The sequence below is a fragment of the Olea europaea genome, chromosome 10 (genome assembly GCF_002742605.1).
Source record: "Olea europaea var. sylvestris chromosome 10, O_europaea_v1, whole genome shotgun sequence".
In the NCBI taxonomy this organism is placed as follows: Eukaryota; Viridiplantae; Streptophyta; class Magnoliopsida; order Lamiales; family Oleaceae; genus Olea; species Olea europaea.
This window is the reverse complement of record NC_036246.1, coordinates 23,378,639-23,400,597: the sequence shown is the minus strand read 5'-3', so window position 1 is coordinate 23,400,597 and position 21,959 is coordinate 23,378,639. Positions and strand designations below refer to the sequence as shown.

The following is a 21,959-nucleotide window of genomic DNA, read 5'->3' as shown; positions in this document are numbered from 1 at the left end:
GTCCTTCTTCATATGTCCAGACTGATGGCAAAAGAAACAAGTTTCTTTGTCTTCCTTTCGTTTCTTTTGTGCTGGACCCTTAGGAGCAGCTTCATATTCCTTCTTCTTTTTCTTGCCCTTATCCTTAGAAGTGCTTGCCAAGTGAGCACTTTCAGTTCTTTCTTACTTCAACCTTTCTTCCTCTTGCACACAATATGAAATGAGCTCATTTAGAGACCATTTCTCCTTCTGGCAGTTATAACTGACCTTAAATTGACTGAACTGTGCAGGAAGCAAGATCAATACTAAATGAACGAGCAAGTCATCAGATAGCTCGAGCTTTAGACCTTTAAGTTTTGAAGCAATATGAGACATCTCCATGATGTACTCCCTTATGTTTCCCTTGCCCTTGTACTTCATTGAAATCAAGCTTTGCAAAAGCGTGCTTGTTTCAGCCTTATCGTTTTTCACAAAACGCTTCTCAATTTCGGTAGGAACTCCTTGGCATTAGTTATCCCTTCGGATACTGTACCTCTAAAGGCTTCCGGAATGCCGCGCTTAATGATCATTAGACTTATGCGATTTGAGCGATCCCACCTCTCAAAGTTCCTCTTTTCATCAGGAGAACTTTCTTCCGTAAGAGGAGTGGGTTCCTCAACCCGAAGTGCAAGGTCAAGATCCATGCAGCCAAGAACAATCAATATGTTCTCTTTCCAATCCTTGAAGTTTGTTCCATTAAGTATGGGAATTGAATTGACATTAGCAGATATTGTAGTAGCAGATGAACTAGCTGTAGAGAGAACAGAAAGAAACAATTAATTATGCTCATATCCATATTTAATGAACAATAAATTCAAATAATGGTAAGCCCCATCTCAAGATACCTAGTGCAACATTGATATCAAGTCTTTGGACAGTACTACTAATTGCAAGTGGTACTCTCGATGTAATGATCGAACATTGACAATAACTACTGTCAAATAATAAACCTATCTTTGGATTAATTTATTATTTACATGGAAACCCGCATGAAGAATCACACACAACATCTAAATATCCAAAATAAACCAATCTACACAAAAGAGGTCACTTTGGCGAACAACGATTGTTCTTAATATTAATTGAAAAATCATTCATGTCCAAACACGAAATAAAAATAATGTTTTTAGTAATGGCGGGAACAAAATAGCAATTTTCGAATTCTAATACTAAGCTCGAAGGTAATGCTAAGAAGTATGTCCCTATAACTAATGCAACAACACTTGCTCCATTTCCCATGCATAGGTCAACTTCTCTTTTCTGCAGTGGTCTACTTCTCTGTAGTCTCTGCATATTTATATAAATATGAGACCCATATCTGGTATCTAATACTCAAAAAGTTAATGAAGTAGACATATTAACCTTGATAATAAAAATACCTAAAGTAGAAGCTTTAGAAGACTTATTTCTCTTCAAGTTTGCAAGGTAAGCCTTGCAGTTCCTCTTCAAATGACCTTTCACCCCACAATGCTAGCACGATTCATCAGACTTGGTATTGTCCTTACTCGCTTTATTATTGCTCTTAGCCTTCTTGAATGTTTTCTTAAAACTTCATTTGGTCTTCCTCTTAGTACTCTTGGAGGATTGAATGACTAAAACGTGCCCAGTACTAGCCTTGAGATTGGGCTTGACAATCTTAAGTATATTAAGCAACTCAGGCAGTGTTGATTCGATCTTATTCAAGGAGCCAAGTCGAGCCGGCTCGCGAGCGAAACTTGACATTCAAGCTCGGCTCGGTTAAAATTGTCGAACTTTTTTCTGGGCCCGAGTTGGGCCAAGCAAAAGCTTGCCAAAAAATTTTAGGCTCAACCGAGCTTTCGGCTCAGGTCTTTTTGAGCCGAGCCGGGCTGACCCATTTTTCTGTCATAAGGCATTTTTTTTAATTAATAAAGGCTCGCGGGCTCGTTCGGGAAAAGCCCGTGTCCCAAAAATGGGACTCAGCCCAAGCCTTGGTTCGAGCCTACTGAGCCCCGAGTCGAGTCGGCTAGGGCTTTTCGCGGGCCGAGCGACGGGCGGCCCGAGCCGACGAGCCCGATTGACATCCCTACATATAATAGTATGGACTTATTCTATCTAGATTTCTCGAGCCAAGAAGAAAACTAGTCGGTCAATTCTTAGGGGGCATAGCATTGAATCAATATCACTGGACAATCTCCATAGTTTCCTCCTTTTCTTGCGCCTTCAATTAGTCAAAATACAATTTATATCCTATACTAGCTGACACGCACGCCTAAATGAAATTGGACTCTCAGGCCCACAATAATAACAATAACAACGAACTTGCAGGTTCAAAAATAATCAAGAGCTTATAGGCCCATAACAACAATAATAATAATGGACTCGCAGGTCTAAAAATAATTAAGAGCTTGCAGATCCATAAAACGACAAGATTTAAATCAACCATTCAACACATCCATATGGTCGAGTCCATAATCATCTATTAATAGATATTCATCACATAAATGTTTCTTATAAAATATCTAATATTATCAATGTTTGTAAAATCGGACCGACCGGTTCAACCGGTAAAATTGGGAACTAGACCAATATTCGTGGTTATACTAAATTAACCAGTTATTTAATAACCGGTCCCAAAAATCGGGAACCGGTTACGGTTTTGGATTGGTTTTTACAACTTTTTTTTATATATAAAAAAAATTCATATAATAAAAAGGTTACCTTAAGGATGGAAACTCATATACTCACTTCTTCATCTATGGAGCTCTTTTATAACCATTTCTTGAATCCCGTGATTGATAAACTTTCAATGTGGAATTGACAAAATTTAATAAAACACACTTTCAATGTGGGATTGACAAAATTCAATAAAGCACACTTTTTCAATATTATTTATGGCCACATGGTGCATGATTACACAATCAAATTACTCAATTTCTATAGATTGCTAAACATTTTTTTAATCAAACAAATTATTTAGTAAAATTGAAATGAGTTTTTATGTGATCTAAAAAATAAAAACTATTAAAATTTATATTAAAAACATACATTTGACCTATTAGTATTTATTTTGAATTGATGGTGTAAAAATTTAATCATATATTGTCCTAAAAACAAAATTTAAATGTTTATAAATATTTATTTATCGTCTCCAATTCGACTTCGGTTGAACTTTTTGACCCTCAACCCTTTCTGTTTACCGGGTCGTTGCCCGAGCCATGTTTTAAAACATTGAATATTATATATAGACATGTCTCAGGAATCTAGCAAATTATAGTCGTCAAAATTCATTTAAATAAATGGATCGAAATAATAAATTAGTTAATCACATTAATTAATTAACTTAATTGGTGGGCCTATTTAATTAAAATCAAATTTTAATTAAATCTCGGATTAGAGTTCAACTCTCATTCCATAATTATAAAGCAAAGTTATTTAATTAAAATCAAAATTTAATTAAATATTAAATTAAAGTCCAACTCTAATTCCTTAAAATTTTAGGTCGGGATAATTAAAATAAAATTTTAATCAATTATCAAATTAGAGTCCTACTCTCATTTCAATATATATTGGGAAAATAATATTAAATTAAAATCAAATTTTAATTAACATTAGATTAGAGTCCAACTCTAATAAAATTGAATTAATATTTTAATTTAGGACAAATTTCCTAAATAAAGCAAAAATTCAATTTAGGGTTAAAGTTAAATATTTAAGTCAAAAACTAATTTTAACAAAAATATAAAAATCTTCAATTTTAAATAAAGTTTTAATTTGTGCCCAAATTGAAATATGGGTCAAACCCAATTAAAATCAAAATTTTAAAAACTCATTCAAAATTCAAATTCAAAACCATTTTAAGAATTGCAATTTGTCCCAAGTTAAAATTAAAACAAGGCCCCTCAACTCTGAAATTTACGTGACAAGTCCTCTATTTAAAATTTGCAAGACAACCCCAAAATTAATTGCATGAGAGATCCCTGCCTCCAACTCTTCTCAAACCCTAACCCTAAAAGTATACCCTTTTTTTTTTTTTTTTTGCTTATACTTCAGTTGGTGGCACCGTCATCGGCGCCGCCCCTGCCCTATAATGGGCACGTGGTGGGCAAAACGGCGCCGCCCCTGCCCTATAATGGGCAGGTGGTGGGCTTTTGCCCAACAGCGCAAAAGCACTGCTGTCGCTTTAGGCAACGACATTTATCACGCTGACAGCCGCAACCTCAGGCGTAGTGGCGGTGGCGAATTGCCCGGCGGATCCACCTAATTTTTATTTTTTTTTTCAAAACAAGTTTTTGAAAAAATAAATAAATTCATTAATTGCTAGATTCGAGAAAGGCATGAATAAATCAACTTTTGGTTTTATCAATATGTAAATCAATTCCTAACAAACATAAAGTAGGCTCTGATACCATTGTTAGGAATTTACTTATCATGCACAGCAGATTTCAATTCCCACCAAATATTTTCTTTGAGTTTAGATAGAAATTCTGATAAAAGTTATATCTTTTACTAGATTTGCAAACTCTTTTGCTTTTCTTTTGTTCCAGCAGCTTGGATCCGCCACCCACAACTGTCCAAATGTCCTCCTCCAATGAAATTTCACACAGAGAACAAGATTGTAGGCACCATGATTTTCTTTTCTTGTGCTAGCAAAAATGAATTCTCTACAAAACTATAAACCCTAGCTACTTATTTATATAAGCCCAAACGAGCTTGGCCTGACCCGTCCAAAATTTAATTAACTCATTTAATTAAACTTGGTCCATTAATTAATCCAATTAATTAATTTGGGCCTATAAATAAGCAACCCAATTAATTAATTTATCCAACACTTATTAAATTAATTAATTAACAAGTCCAATCTTCTAATTCTCCTTTTGTGTGTGACCTATCAGGTTCACAACCACGATACCTAACGACGTGAATTATTATTTTAATCTAATCAAAATTAATAAATTAAAACACCCTTTTAATTTATTACCAATTTACATTTGATGTCGCAGATTCACATCAGCAACGTGTCAGGACAATACATGTGACGAAAAATGTCACGTGGTATAACAAAATCAAACTTTTTCGTTTATCGTGAAACTATAATCTTTTCGTCAATATAATCTGATCAATTATGAGGTATGAAAGTGTGTCAATTCTGATTATCGATTATATTTTTCTTTCCACTATTAAGTCTATATAAGTCGAAAACTCATTTTCGACTGTTGAGTATACCTTGGCCAAGGACTTTGTTATCGACTTAATTGAATGAAATGCAGATCATAATCTCTTAATATCTAAGAGTGACGAATCCTCTATTGGTCATTCATAACCTTCATACGATTCTTGATATACCCAAACGATGTCGTATTGGCGGCCCTTGACAGAGCAACACCCAACACCGTCAAAGCATGATTGTCCTAATATAAGACACTATGACGATCTTAAGTCAAATGACCAATTCCACTACCGAACGTTAGAAATTAATCACTGACACTCAGACAGTTATCCATGTGAAATATTTTAGCAGGTCTCCAATGTTTTGTTCTATAACAAAACATTCACGCGTTCATTTAAGTGTCACTATACTTTAACTTGTGAAATCAGCTACTTACTTCATAAGTAAGAAATGCCACATGTGGTAATCTATCCGTAATAACAATATATGTATTTCGTTATTACTTACGATCAAGGATTATTCAAGATCCAATCATATGTAATTTATATCTCACAATCACAACTCCTTTTGATTAACAAATTACTGAAACTTGAATTTTTGGATTCTATTATTTAATATTATTCATCAGAATATTAAGTTAAACAAATAATAGATATTGCAAAAAATAAATATATTAAAAGTGTTTACAACCTAAATTGATTGAACTTAGGGCATAACACTTACAGTCACAAGCGCATACATCGAATTGTAAGATGATGGTACTCATGGTGTCATCTTTCGACTGCTGGTCAAGATGACAGATGATTTTGATAATGTTACTGACACCGAAGAGTTTGTACGTGCCGAGGAATTGGCGGTGGCGTTTGTGGGGGAAATAAGTAGGGGTCGCAGTTTTTACGTTGATATTTGCACGAGGCGCAAGCCTGGGTGGTGGCGTCAGTTCTTGAATATTAAATAGTATTGTTGGACATGTTATTGTGCATGGCCTAAATATATTGTGGTTTATGCGTAAGTTGGGAGATATTGGCTCCGGCTCCGGCTCTGGCGGGGGATGGCAATGGGACTGATCTTTGCTTTATATTTCTTTGAATGAAGAATGTAAAAGGGTTGGTAGAGAAAAATAACAGGAGAGGAAGACACATGGAGAGAGAGAGAGTTTTCTTAGTCATTTTTGGATTGGACCGAGGAGTTACATTTCGACCAATCCATTCCGGGGTTAGTTAACGATGTTTCGCCTATTTCTAGTAAATCAAAAACTTTAGATGGTGTAATTGAGAAGAGGTTTTTAATCCTGCGAATTAAGGAATGCATTGGGCATGGACTTGAAGATATTGACGAGGGTGGTTATTGTTGGGAATCTACTTAACATGCGCAACGGAAATTAAAATAATTTTCGATTCCCACCAAGTTTTATTTTTGTGTTTAGATAGAAATTGTGATAAAAGTCATTCCTTTTTCTAGATCTGCAAATCCCTTTGCTTTTTCTTTGTTCCAATGATCTTGATTCGCCGCCCACAACTGTCCAATTATCCAGCCTCCAATGATGATCCGCACAGAGAACAAGATTGTAGTATTCGGATTTTCTTCTTGTGCTAGCAAAAATAATGAATTCGCTACTGAATTTGAAAACCCAAGTCATATTTATATAAGCCCAAATGGACTTGACCTAATTCCGGTCCAATATTTAATTAACCTCTTTAATTAAATCCTATCCGTAAACTAATTAATCCAATTAATTAATTCGAGCCTATAAATATGTAACCCAATTAATTAATTTATTCAATACTCGTTAAATTAATTAATTGATAAATTACAATCTTCTAATTCTCTTTTTGTGTGCGACCCATCAGGTTCTCGATCACGATACCTCACGACGTGAAATATTATTTTGATCTAATCAAAATTGATAAATTAAAACACCCTTTCAATTTATCAACAATTCACACTCGCCGTCCCAGATTAACATCTAGCAATTTGTCAGAACAATACATGTGACGGAAAATGTCACGTGGTATGACAAAACCAAACTCGTTCGTTTACCATGAAACTATAATCCCTTCGTCAATATTATCCGATCAATTACGAGATATGAAAGTGTGTAAATCTCGATTATCGATCATATCTTTCACTCCACTATTAAGTTAATATAAGTCGAAATTTTTTTTTCAACTTATGAGTACACGTTGGCCAAGGATTTTGCTATCGACTTAATTGAATGAAATGCAGATCATAATCTCTTACTATCTAAGAGTGACGAATATTCTATTGGTCATTCACAACCTTCATACGATTCTTGACATACTCGAACGATGCTGTATTAGCGGCCCTTGGCAGAGCAACATCCAACACCGCCAAAATATGACTATCCTCATATAAGATACCATGACAACCTCAAGTCAAAGGACCAATTTCACTACCGAACGTTAGAGATTAACCACTGACACTCAGATAGGTATCCATGTAGAATCTCTCGGTGGGTCTCCAATGTTTTGTTCTATAACAAAATATCAACGTGTTCATTTAAGTATCACCATACTTTAACTTGTGAGATCAGTTACTTACTTCACAAGTAAGAAATATCACACGTGATGGTCTATCCATAATAACGATATCCGTATCTCGTTGTTACTTACGACCACGGATGATTTAAGATTCAATCATATATAATTTGTATCTTACAATCACAACTCCTTGTGATTAACAAATTACGAAGATTTGAATCTACGGACTCTATTATTTAATTTAATTTAATTGTCTATTAATTAAATAATAGATCTGTCATTAAATTACATTAATTATATATTAAAAGTATTTATGTCCGAGGTTGATTGGACTTAGGGTATAATACTTACAAACTCTCACTTGCACTAGGTCCAATCACTTATGTATCCAATGTCATAAGAGTATACATGACGATCATGTTTATACTACGACAACTCTTTGTCAGTGGATCTGCAATATTGTCAAATGTGGGAATTCTTTCTTCTCTTTTCGTCATTTCTATGTATTATCTCTTTGATGAGATTATACCGCATTAATACACGTTTGGATCATTGACGAGACCTTAGTTCCTTCGCTTTCGCGGTGGCTCTATTGTTATCACAATGCAGTGGCATGTGATTAACAATATTAGAGACTACTCCAAATTCATTAATGAACATCTTGATCCATATTGCAACTCTTTGCTCTTCTAAAGCAATCATGTATTAGGTTTTTGCTATTGAATCAACGATTGTTTCATGTTTGGAACCCTTCCAACACACCGTTTAAGAGTAAACCAATTTCTCCATATAAAATCTTCTCAATATTTTATATAGATTGAGACGAGCTAATCAATCTTCTAGATCTATCTCTATAGATCAAGTTGCTTCCCTATATCGTTCATGAATAAATCCTTTAACAACCATTATTTCAACAATTGAAATATAGGGATGATGTTTTCTATAATATTAGGAATGCGACAATACTCCCACTATCTTCTTGTAAACACACAATTCGTCTTCATATTTGATAAAATCAAACATTTTAATTTTTTCCTCAAATCGAACATTTCAGCTCCAAGAGATTTGTTTTAACCCACAATCATGGTATGCAACTATTGCAACCAAAATCCGAATGGACCTCAGCATGACTACAGGCGATAGGTTTCATTAAGTCAACACATCGTCTTTGTTTGTTACCTATTGCTACTAGCCTTGCATTGTATGTATGGATATTCTCATCCATGTCAACCTTTTATTGTAAATCATTTAAAACCTATGAATTTTATCCCATCAGGAGGGTCAACCAAGGTCCAAACCTTGTTCACATACGTCAAGTTCATCTCGGGTTTCATGGCCTCTTTCTATCTCTTTTTAAGTCAACACTTGACTCTATTTTTGTGCAATTAGTAGGTTCATCATCTTGGATCAGTAATACCTAATTAGTAATCACGGATTCGCACCTTCTTGAAGGTTGAATGATCCTACTAGACTCACATAGAGCTGACATATTTTCAGGAGTCTCTACTCCCTGATTAAGAGTATGTCCCATATCAGATATGGGATAAAACTCAGATTCATCTACTTGGTTAACTATATCTGTGGACTCTTGAACAAGTTCTATTTTGCTCCCACTGTCCTCTCCTAGAGTAAACATTTTCTCTAAAAAAAGATAGATCGTGAGACGAAGACTTTCTTCACGATAATAGAATTTATATTCAAATATCTGCTTTGAATATCCCAATCTATTTTGAATATCCCACAAATATGTCTTTATTGGATTTAGTGTCAAACTTATCCGATTCAAGCGCTTCAAATAAGCGTCATGGCCCCAAACTTTCATATAAGATAAATTGGGACTATTGCCTTTCCATAACTCGTATGAAGTTCTGTTAACCAATTTAGATGGGACATGATTTAGTATGCAGCACACTGCAATCAGTGCATGATTCAAAAATGATTTTGGAAGGTTTTCATGGCTTATTATTAATCGCATTATATCTAGTAGTTAACGATTCATCTTTTCAGATACACCAGTGCTGCAGTGTATATGGAGGAGTCCACTGCAAGAGGATCGTATTGTCTCTTAGATAATCTAGAATTTCATCTTTAAGATATTCTCATCTCGATCAAATCTTGATGCGAGAATATCTCTATCTATTCGTTTCTTTACTTCCAATATGATCCCTTGAACCTTTCAAGAGTTTCATGTTTCAATTTCATCAAGTATATATGATCATTGATGAAATTAGAGAAACATTACCTGACATCAATTTGCATGAGTCCATATGCATCAATATGCATTAAACCAGTAATTATGCTGACCTTTCTTCTTTTCAAGTAAAAGAAAATTTGGTCATTGTGCCAGACATGCATAATTTGTACTTATGAGTACACCTTGGCCAGGGATTTCGTTATCGACTTAATTGAATGAAATGCAGATCACAATCTCTTACTATCTAAGAGTGACGAATATTCTATTGGTCATTCACAACTTTCATACTATTCTTGACATACCCAAATGATGTCGTATTAGCGACCATTGTCAGAGCAACATCCAACACCGCCAAAGTATGACTATCCTCATATAAGATACCATAACGACCTCAAGTCAAATAACCAATTTCACTACCGAACATTAGAGATTAACCACTGACACTCAGATAGTTATCCATGTAGAATCTCTCGGTGGGTCTACAATATTTTACTCTATAACAAAACATCCACGTATTCATTTAAGTATCACCACACTTTAACTTGTGAGATCAGTTACTTATTTTACAAGTAAGAAATGTCACACGTGATAGTCTGTCCACAATAACGATATCCGTATCTCGTTATTACTTACGATCACGGATGATTTAAGATTTAATCATATATAATTTATATTTCACAATCACAACTCCTTGTGATTAACAAATTACGAAGATTTGAATCTACGGACTCTATTATTTAATTTAATTGTCTATTAATTAAATAATAAATTTGTCATTAAATTGTATTAATTATATATTAAAAGTATTTATATCCAATGTTGATTGGATTTAGGGCATAACACTTACAGTTATGACATTAACAATAGTAGTTTTGGACCTAAGAACATTTCAACGATGACAATGAAGATATTGACGAATAGCCTAAAAAGTTTATGACGAGAAGAATAGTGACGCAGAATATAACTTTTTGATTTAACTAAATACACGACTCTCATTGACTAATTGTGGCACATATTATGAGTGCAAATATGCAATTACTCAAGCCACTACAAATGGAACGAAAGCAGTATTGACGATGACAAACCTAACAAGCAGGGAAGTCGACTATCCAGTGATATAGGGTACAACATTGCAAACGGACAGAGAGGGCCTCACCAAACTCTCGAGACCCATTTCTCTTACAATAGAACGTCAAAACACAATATAAATGTATTCTTTTACGTAGTTTTATTGCAGCATGCATCAAATTAAGGCACAATAGACTCTTCGAAAAGGAAATATGAAGTTGATGCAATTACAAATATAAGTAGAATATATATATGTATATATCAAGCTAGTCCGAATGACGGTCACTTATGGAGCCTTCCTTTCCACTCTTCTTTGCCTTCTTCCCACGCTTGATGTGATGTGCATGGTCATCCATGGACTCCGATATGTCCAAATGAACACCCGGATCATTCGTATTATAACTACCACCGAGCATTATCGAGTTGTTAATAGCTTGAAAATTACTGTTCACACATGTAGTCAACTCTTCAGAGCCTCCCAATGCGATACCTGTTAGATTAAATTTCAATCATAAATAAATATCATATCTTCTTTAACAAGGTGTATGCTTCTGTAATAATACCTTGTGGAACTGCAGGTTTCTCGTCCATGTCGCCGCGCATGGTGGCTCCGAGGTTGGTACCGGCTAACGTGATGATCCTCAATCCATCGTCGTCGTCCTGCGTATTATGTTGGGTTGAATCCTCTCCATTTTTCTGAATACTCGATACTCGAGTTGTGAGCGAAGAGATGAGTTCTTTGATTTCTTTGTCGAAACTTTTTTGCTTCTCGGCATCGGTGAAAGCCATGGATGAACACAAAAGAGAGAATTATGCAGGATTTATATGGTATATGGAATTAAGGCGTGTAGTTATAGTTGAATTTGTATGAGAGGCGATGGACATTTTATAGAATCGGTTAAAGTTAAAGGGGAAGAAGGTGCCTTTCTTGCTTGGAAATAAAAGGATTTATTTCAGAATTAGGAAATGAAGCTAAGTATTGCTTGTCAAATGGTTCATCCCCTACATCTTTACAATCGTAATTGGGACAATTATAGTTGGATTCTTGAAACTCAATAAAATCGAGCACTCATGTTTCCGTTAAATATTTTCTATTCAAGTAAAAGTAAGTTCTCACTTGATCGATATAACATTATTTTTTATCGAATAACAACATGGATGCACTGTTTATACTATTTTGGATCGGGAATAGGGGTGTACATGGAATGTGACTTTGAAAGAAAATTTAATGGTTTCCATCTAGTGGGAACTTATTTCAAGTGAAACTAACTTAATGTTCGGGAATTCGTGTCTTAAAAAATGAATGAGGAACCAATTGTTGTACATAGCAAAGTTTGAAGACTCCAGTTGTAATTTTCCAACCATAATTTTAGTCTTTTTTTTTTTTTTTGCCCCCTCTCAAAACTAGTATTTTAAAGGTCGAGATAGATGGATTGACAAAAGTACACTAGCAAAAAAGGAAGAATTTAAAAAAAAAAAAAAAAATTATATATGACTTTAGACCTAATTGATGTGGCATAATGTGAAAATTAAACATTCGTTATTTCGTAAATATATTAAACCTTGTTAAGTTCAAGAAACTAATACATAAAATTTGACTATTCCTTGAAGTTAGAACATGGGAAAGATAAGACGGACAAGAAATGTATGAGGAGAAAGTTAAAGAAGTCGAATGTCACATAACAAGAAACAATGTAACTATGAACAAAATCCTCGTAGGAAGTTTTGGGTTAAAGGAAAAAGAAAGAGAAGAAAAGAAAAACTCACAAAATGACTCATTAATTTGTATCTATCTCGTACTTGAGATTACTCCATTTTCGCTATTCGAAAGATTAGTGAAATTACTCTCTCTCGTATAGATCATCGTTTTAATTAATCTATAATAGTTTCCAAACTTTCCTAAATAGAGTGCAATGGTCCTCAATCAACTTTTTCTTATATATAATTCCCAAAAGTTTCATTTTCGATATCCATTCGTCCCCATTGAAAGAAACAGTAAAGAGCCACACGTTTTACGTTGTGACTTTTTTGATTCACCCCGCACCTCGACTCCTCGTGCTATCCTAGTTCCACACCTTTTGATTCACACCCTCACTATCATTTTGTTATGGGGGCAGACCCATTAAGGGTCGAGTGGATGTAATTGCACCTACTGGACCCTTAATTTTTGACATTTACGAAGTAACCTACATCATTTTTAGTCCATAATTTGAAGTTTTTAACACATGATTTTTACATAATTCTGTCTCGCCACCACTGAATCATATTCCTGGGTCCGCCCCTAGTTTTGTTTATGGATTCGAAGCCAATTGTCAGTAACAGAAAAGAAGAATCATCAACATTTTATTTAAAACAATCAATTGTTTATTACACTGAAAACCTGAAAATATAAAAGATTGAGAAGGTTAATTAAAGACATACTTACAAAAGCATATAAATACGAAAATGAAGCAAATATATATACCCTTGTTTGAGCCCCATTCTTTGGGAAAAAAATCATTTTTCTACAGTGTTTTGACATCATTTCAACCACACATTCTTCAATAAAATAATATTACACGTAAATCTAGAACTTTTCCTTATTTTTTAACCACACATTTCCCATCAATACACTATTCAAAAATTCATTTTTTTTTCCCAAAGACGGGGTTCAAACAATGGCATAAAAAATCATTCCCAATAAGTAAGTGAAGAAGAAACATGAAAACGTTCGAGTTTACTAAAAGAAATTGAAAAATTCACCCTCTGGCTTTCTTCTTAAACAACCACGCAACATAAAAAAAATAAAAGCATTTTTCTTTAGATCTTGAATTTGGAAATGGAGGAAATTGTTAGATTTAAAAGATTAAATTGTGTTAATCATATTTTGCCAACTTTATCCTTCAAAAATAAAACGTGCATCTCACATAAAAGTAATATAATTATAAATTATGTAAAAATGATGAGACGTGCAAAAGGGATGAAATGTCGAGATTCAGTAATCCAATTCCAAAAATTGGGGACAAATTTGTTGAAGGTGCAAAAGGTTACAGTCTGGACCCCCTTAGGGTGTTAGGGGGAATAACTAAGACAACACAAAAGTTGTTATGCTGTATGTTCCATGTTGACCGTCAACAAACTCACTGAAAAACGGAATGGACTAAGACAAAGCAAAGAAAAACTATGTAAGTCAGCCAATGCCAGTAGTAGGATCAGGAGCTAGAAGACGAGTGGGTCTTGCAGAGACTCCTGCTCTTCCTATTAGCAATCGAGAGCAAAAGGTTAAGACCTAGTATATGGCCACCTTGTATCTAAAATGAGGAAATTGACATTGAAGTTGAAGGAATTATTGAAAAATTATGAAAAATGCAAAATGAACAAAGAGTTGATAAAAATTATTTGGAAAATTAATGAAAATTAAACTTTGCAAAATTTAATGAAATGTCAAGATCTTCATATCAGGTCACAAGAAAATTAATTAATGTGGTGCATCCCTTGATCCATGACTTTACATCTTAAACCTTTAAACTTGAAGATCAACTTACAATTCCCTCTTGGTTGTTTCTTGCTTTTTAGTCTTGATTGTATTGTTCTTCAATTTAATTGTTTCAATCATTCTTCTTAATTCTTAATTGTGGGTTCTGGGACTTCTTCTTCAATATGTTTTCTCTTGTATTCTTGTATTAATGGAATGATACAAAGAATGAGAATTACTTATGAATTAGGGATTATAACCTTATATATAGTGTTCATATGTATTTCGCTCATTATAAAATATTGTTTTAAAAGAATCTAATCTCTACATTTATTTAGGCTTACACTTTATTTAGATGCTCACAATCTAATTACTTTAATTCTTTATTAAATCACTTTAAGACATGTTTAATTTTAAGATAACCTTTATACACAATTAATTATATATGTAGACTCGCGTAACAAATTAAATCCAGACAATCTCCTAGTTGGACCACGTATGTTACCTTTATAAATGTGTATAACTCTCAAAACTTTTGCTGTCTTGTCTATCAATTATGTCAATATAGGATCAAAGCGATCTTCGTTACAAGTAATATAACTAAACCTACCAATGGTCACGCATATCAACACAATCAAATGACATAGATCAAGTATAGATGTGTAGCATTGAAATTATATGTAATGTGATTCAAACATGTCTACTTTCAACTCGTCCTACCTTATACTTTAATGAGATTAAATAAAAAACTTGAATTAGAGTAAAGACTAAATTGAATGCTTTATTACTGAAATAAAGTTGACTGCGTACAAATAAAAATCATATGTTCAAAAGAGACAACATTCAAAATTACAAACTTCCACTAAATTAGTATATCATCAATCTATAAAACATTCATGTGAGCAGTGTGCTCATAAAAAATCTTAGATAACAACCCTTTAGAAAATTGATTTGCTATCATGGAATTTGTCTCATTATGTTCCATAGTAACCAGACCACTCTAAACTCTTTCTCTAACAACTAAAAATTGTATGTCTATAAATTTAAACTTTGTTGAACTCCTATTGTTGTTTGAATAGAGGACTATTGACTTATTGTCATAAAATAATTTAAGTGGTCTTTCAATTTTATCCAAAATTCGCAGTCTACTGACAAAGTTTTGCAACCATATTCTTTGATTGGATGCCTTATAATATGCTACAAACTCTGTTGCTATGGTCGAAGAAACTATGAGTATCTATTTAGCACTTTTCCAATATAGCTCCTACAACTACCAGAAAGTCATAACCTAATATGGATCTCCCACTGTCTTGGATCCAGCAAAATCATAATCAAAATAACCAATGATCTACAATTGGTCTGATTTCCTCTATATAAGCATGTAATCTTTTGTTCCATGTAGATACAAAATAACCCGCTTGGCGGCTTTCCAATGATCCATCCCAGGATTACTTAAATATTTGTATAACATACCAGCAATAAATGCTATATCTGGACATGTAAATACCTAAGCATACATTAATCTCCCAACTACTGAAGTATTGGGAATTTTCTGCATTTCCTTTTCTTTAAAGTCATTATTAACGCATTGACTGAAATTGAATTTGTCTCCCATAACAACAAGGGTATCTCATAGTTTGTAATCCTGCATCCAATATCTCTTAAGTGCCTTATTGATATAGCTCTTTTGTAATAATCCAAGAAAAGCCCAAGAATGATCACAGTGTATCTACGTCTTATTATAAAAGAGGTGACACCAATATCTTTCATTTCAAAATTCTTTCATGGAAATGTCTTAGTTTCATGCAATAAGCTTATATCATAGCACACAAGCAGACTGTCGTCAATGTACAATACCAGAAAAATATACTTACACCTACTCAACTTATGATATACACAATCATCAACTGGATTTATCTCAAAATCAAACGTGATAATTATTTGATGAAATTTGTGATACCAATGAAGGAAAGCTTGCTTAAGCCTGTAGATATATTTCTTTGATATGCAAACCATTTTCTTGAGATCTCCTGACACAATGTTTTCAGGTTGTACCATATAAATTGTCTTTTCAATATCACGATTGAGAAATGACGTCTTTACATTGTAAATCATTTTGCAACAAGACGAGCATAATATCTCTCCACATTACCCCCTTCAAATCCCTCTTGATTTTAAATATCAATCTTAACTAATGAATTTCGTACCTTCAGGCAATGAGACAAATTTCCAAACATCATTGTCTTTCATGGTCTTTATTTTCTCATTTGTGACAACAATCCACTTCTGAGAATTATCACTTTGCATTGCTTGATAAAAGTTGATTGGATCTTCTTCCCTCAATCTAATGACATCCTTATGTTCTTGATGAAATATTACAAAGTCACTCAGAATTGTATTTCTCATTTTTCTAGTGGATCTCCTTAGTGACGTTTATTCTTGAGATTGTTGAGTTTGTTCTTCTGAAACAATCTCTTGATTGTGTATAGGGGATTTTGGAATATTGTCTAGATCCAGACTTGTTTATTGAACAAGATTTGGAGCAAGAATTTGTCCTGATCCTAATCATTGTCAATTGCAACCAAATGAATATTTATATATTCTTTCACAATGGTAAAATTCCTAACATTTTCTCCTCCCACAAATTTTACATCCTCAAAGAACTGGGCATTTTCCATTTAAAAAATTGACATTGTAATCAGATCATAAAATTTGTAACTCATTGACCTATTAAAGAATCCAATAAAATAACAATTGATAGTTCTAGAGTCCAATTTCTTATTAAGCTTATATGGTCTTGTCTCAACTGGACAACCCCAAATGTGTAAATCCTTCACACTAAATTTTTTGCCTGTCCACAATTCATAAAGGGTTTTGACAACTTTACTTGAAACTCTATTGAGATTACATGATGCAGTTCTTAATACTTCTCCACTAAGAGATTTTGGCAAGGTGGAATGACTATTCTACTCCTTACCATGTCATTAAGTGTTCTAGTTCATCTTTCAACAACACCATTCATGCTAGGAGTACCTGTCATGGCATACTATGGAATGATTTCACATTCCTCTAGGAATTTAGTAAAAGGCTTTGGATGTTGTTTCCTTGATCTGTAATATATACTATTTTGTTCACCACCACAATCAAATTCGACATATTTGATTCTTTTGTTGAGTTGATTTTCAACTTCAACCCTGTAAGCCTTGAACATGACTAGTGATTCGAATTTCTCATGGATGAGATACAGGTAGCCATAACAAGAAAAATCATCTATAAATATGATAAATGACTGTAGACCATTTCAAAAAGTTAAAAGGATGGCCTACTGATACTCGTGTGAATTAGTTATAAGACATTTGAAGTTCTATATGCACCTAATCTGCTTGTTTGTTTGTTTCCTCGTAATGCAATTAACACAAATATTTAAGTTTGAAAAACAAAGTGATCAAGATTCCTTCTAATACAAGTATTTCAATTTTCTTTTGAGAAATGTGACATAATCGCTCATACCATAATTAAGTAGATTTCTCATTGGTTAATTTACTTCTACTACATTGTGAATTCAAATGCAATGTGTCGTTACAAAAGGCAAAGCAAATATAGATTATCATAGGAAATAAAAAAATCAATACCAACAAGATTTAAATCAAGAAAAAGACTGAACTGATTATTTTCAAATGAACAAGAATAATCGAATTTATCCGATATGAAAATAAAAATCAAATTCCGTCTAAAAGACGGTTCCACAAAAGCCTTCAAATCCAGATAGAAATCAGTCTTTAATAATAATGTAAAAGTCTCTATGGCCTCAACTTCAACAGATTTGTTGTTGCCTACATTGAAGAATCTTTCTCCATCATTTGTCTTTCAGTTGTCCAAACAACCCTGCATAGGCACACTTATATGAATAGTGGCACCGAAATCAATCCACCAAATATGTCCACATACTAAAAATCATAACAAACCAAAGTGAGAAATGTACCTTTGTTCACACGCGAAGGCTGGTATTTGATAGAATCCATCTTTAAGTGTCCCGAATTTTCACAAAAGTAGCACTCAGATGATTTATAATTTTTAGACTTTTGCTGTTTTATTTAAGCTGAAACTTTTCCTTTGAAGTACTAATCAAGTGACCGAATGTGACTTTCTTATTCTTTCTTTTTTTGAACTTGTTTTTAGAGGTACTAGTCAAGTGAGTACTTTCTATTTTACTTTATTTCAACCTTTATCTTCTTGCACTTTTAATCAGTATCATTTTTTTCAGATATGATGATCATGAGATCTTGTTGGACATTATTATATTTTTTGGACCTTATATATAGTTTAGTAAACTTGTATTATAACGTTATTGTATCTTCATTAGCCTAAAAAAGGTGGACAAAAATGAAAAAAAAAACTATGTTTTAGTTTATTGTGATTTCACTTTGATTTAATTGATATTTAAATTTATAGTAAATATATTTAGCCCCTATTTGAACCATATTTTCCATATCATCATAATGAAAAAATTGACTATTGGAGAGGAGGTTAGGTCCCACACATGAAATAGCAGGTCAACAAAGGTGGTTGGACTTGTGGAATAACGGTCTAGATTTTTATTTTTTTGTCCCAAAAATTTGGTTCAAACAGGGGCTTAGTTTGTTTTAGATTTATTACTAGTGAGATATAAATATATATTAAATTCAATGAATTAATGACATAAAAGTATATGGGCAAAAAAATATATGGCGAAATCGACGGTTTAAAATCGGACCAAAACCGTTAGGTTTAGGTTTGGATTTTTTTCAAACTGTTCAAAATGATTTGGTTTAGGTTTGGGTTTTTCTCAAACCGTTTTAAACGGTTCGGTTTGAAAATCTGTCAAAAATCGATAAAATCGGACCGCTTACACCCCTAGGTATACCCAATTACAAGAGACTGAGAACAAAGTTGATGTTTAGTATTTAAACAGAAATACCAACTTGTAAATAGCACTCTTGGTGTAGTAATCAAATATTGACAATAAACTATGTTAAACAATAAATCTATTTTTGGACCCATTTTTTGTTCACACACACATATATATATATATTTTTTTTATTTATTTATTTATTCACCACATGTGTGTATGTAATTCTACCAAATGTTTACCTTTCTTTAGGTTAGTTAATATTCACATGAATTACAAACACACAATCATCCTAATATTTCAAATAAATTAATTTAGACATGAGAGGTTACTATGGTAACATGTTGCTTCATCTAATATAGTTTGGAAAATTAGTAATTAAAAAAAAATTAATACCATTATTTGAAATTTTATAGTTAATCCCTTAGCTTTTTATTTTTATTTTTATTTTTTTTATAACTAAAACAAAATAAATAAATAAATTTGGACAAAGAATAGGCACTGCAACACCCAATGCTTGTGCTATCGGCATTGCATTCAGCAATAATACGACGCTGCTGTATAATCGGAAAAAATGCCCAAAATTCAAAATTTTGAAATTTGGGACTTGAAATTCACATCCTAAATTTTAGAAAACCAAAGTATGAATTACAAACCTAAAAATCTTCCTTTAATCTCAATGGTTTTATATGAATTGGTTCTAATATCACTTATTGAATATATATGAAACTTAAAGTTCATAAAATTTAATGATTACTAGGATCTCCATGTCAAATTATCAAGAAAATTAATTAATGTTGTGTAACACTCCGAATTTTAAATTTTTCCACGTGGGCTAGTAATCTAGCAAATAAAATAATCCATGTCCAACATTGTCGTCACACTAAAGCAGAAAAGTTGAGGTGATAAGCACGCCCAACTTATTTGCATAAATGGTTTATTTCGCAAACGTATACTTTTAATTTATTGTAACTTATTTGGGTCGAATATTTAAGTATTTTAGAAGTTAATGAAATATATCAAATATTATACTCATTTTGTAGGTCGTATTAAATAATATAATTTGGGTTCAAGAAAAAGTAATTTTGGATTAATCATGTCCAAGTTATTCTAATAAAAAGAAAAGTTTTAGCATTTAATAATTTATTAATATAGATAATAATAAAATAATAAAAACAAAAACTTTCATTTCCAATTCAATTCATACGGTTACCTAGGGAAATGAAACGAAAATTGAAAATTAATAATTTAAAATTTATTAAGCTCATTAGTGATATGGTAATTAACCCACATGAAACATAATTAACATCAAATTACGTTAGAATCTCTATAGTCACATGTTCTGAGTATAAAAATGGATATGAGAGCACTGAAGTGACAAATTCTCCTTTACCCATACAGATTATTAGTATTTCACATGTCTACACACACTCATACTTTTGAGAAGGAATATCATTTTATTTCATAAGTCATTTTCAGAAATTCTTTGGTGTCAATTGAGGTAAGAATACATGGTGCAAGTGGTAAATTCTTATTCTTGATATTTATGTAAATTCGACATGAAATACTATAAGGCCTTTGAGTCGAATTATATGTTAAATCCTTCTAGATGGACCGTAAAGTCAAAGAAAAGAAGTTAAATCCTACGGAATAGACCTTTGGGTCAATATGATTAAATCCTACGGGATATAAGGATTCTTAAGAAATTTCTTGAGCTGTTGGAATCGCGACCAGTTGCTCTAAATTTAAGAAATGTCGGTATATTATGCCATATTATATTAATATCCTGTTATAAAAATATGCACGTATTTTTACTGAATATTTTCGAAATATTCACTCTTACAATACTTTTCAGATTAGAACGGGTCGTGTGGATGAGTGAAAGATTGACCAATGATGCGTATGGGGTCATCAAGTAAAATTTCTAGAAAATAATCGTCAAATTATATTTTAAAGAATATCATTATTTTAATTTTTATGCATGGTATTTAATATTTTTCTTAGAGTACGAGCATTTAACACTTTATGTTAAATTTTAAATTTACAGTTTGGGATGGGATATTTCAAGATTTTATTGTAGATCATTATTTTGTTGTTATTAAATTGTCGACCACATTTTGATCACTAAAATAAAAAGTTATTTTTCCGCTTAAATTAGATAGAGAAAAGTTTTGGTAGCATCTTATTTTAATTTAAAAATAATATAATAAAATGAAAAAGAGTTCAGGGCATTACAGAATTGTATTAGAGCACGAATTTAGTCGATTCGATAGACTCTTCATTTTTTTTTCAAAATATATGTATATTTTTTTTATCATGTTTAAGTGTGATTTACATGTATAAATTTTTCTTAGAATAATAATTTATTTTGAAAACTTAGTAGTCTGCATGAAAAAAAATGTGTTATATTAATATTTTCAAGAGGAGACTTAATTGCATGGTTAATAGAAGGTAATTGTCCTTGCCTAAATGTAAATTTTTACGTGCCTAAACGTAAATATTTTATGTGATATTAGTATTAATGAATTTATATCATTTTTACCAACTTCCTACAAGGTTCATAGGAGTCAAAAATTTTGATATGTTGGGAAGTGTGCAAAAAAAAAAAACCTAAACGATGACAATTCTAAGTACTGAAAAATATATATTGTAAAAAAAAAATATATATATATATATATGTATATGTATATGTGTATATATATATATAT

At 32.5% G+C, this 21,959-nt stretch overlaps 1 protein-coding gene across 1 annotated transcript; it reads right to left on the bottom strand.

Annotated features, from left to right (window-relative positions):
• Positions 1 to 10,787: 10,787 nt before the first annotated feature.
• LOC111401558 lies at positions 10,788 to 11,771 on the bottom strand. Its single transcript, XM_023029345.1, has 2 exons — positions 11,473 to 11,771; positions 10,788 to 11,399 (listed from the first exon to the last, which is right to left on the bottom strand). The coding sequence occupies exons 1-2, from the start codon at positions 11,696 to 11,698 to the stop codon at positions 11,176 to 11,178; spliced, it is 450 nt and encodes a 149-aa protein (XP_022885113.1). The 5' UTR covers positions 11,699 to 11,771; the 3' UTR covers positions 10,788 to 11,175.
• Positions 11,772 to 21,959: the final 10,188 nt, after the last annotated feature.

Bases quoted from the DNA above. Each gene is read 5' to 3' on its own strand.
- LOC111401558 (XM_023029345.1), bottom strand. From the start codon at position 11,698: ATGGCTTTCACCGATGCCGAGAAGCAAAAAAGTTTCGACAAAGAAATC. The intron at 11,400-11,472 runs GTATTATTACAG...TTAATCTAACAG, and splicing joins GAAACCTGCAGTTCCACAAG to GTATCGCATTGGGAGGCTCT.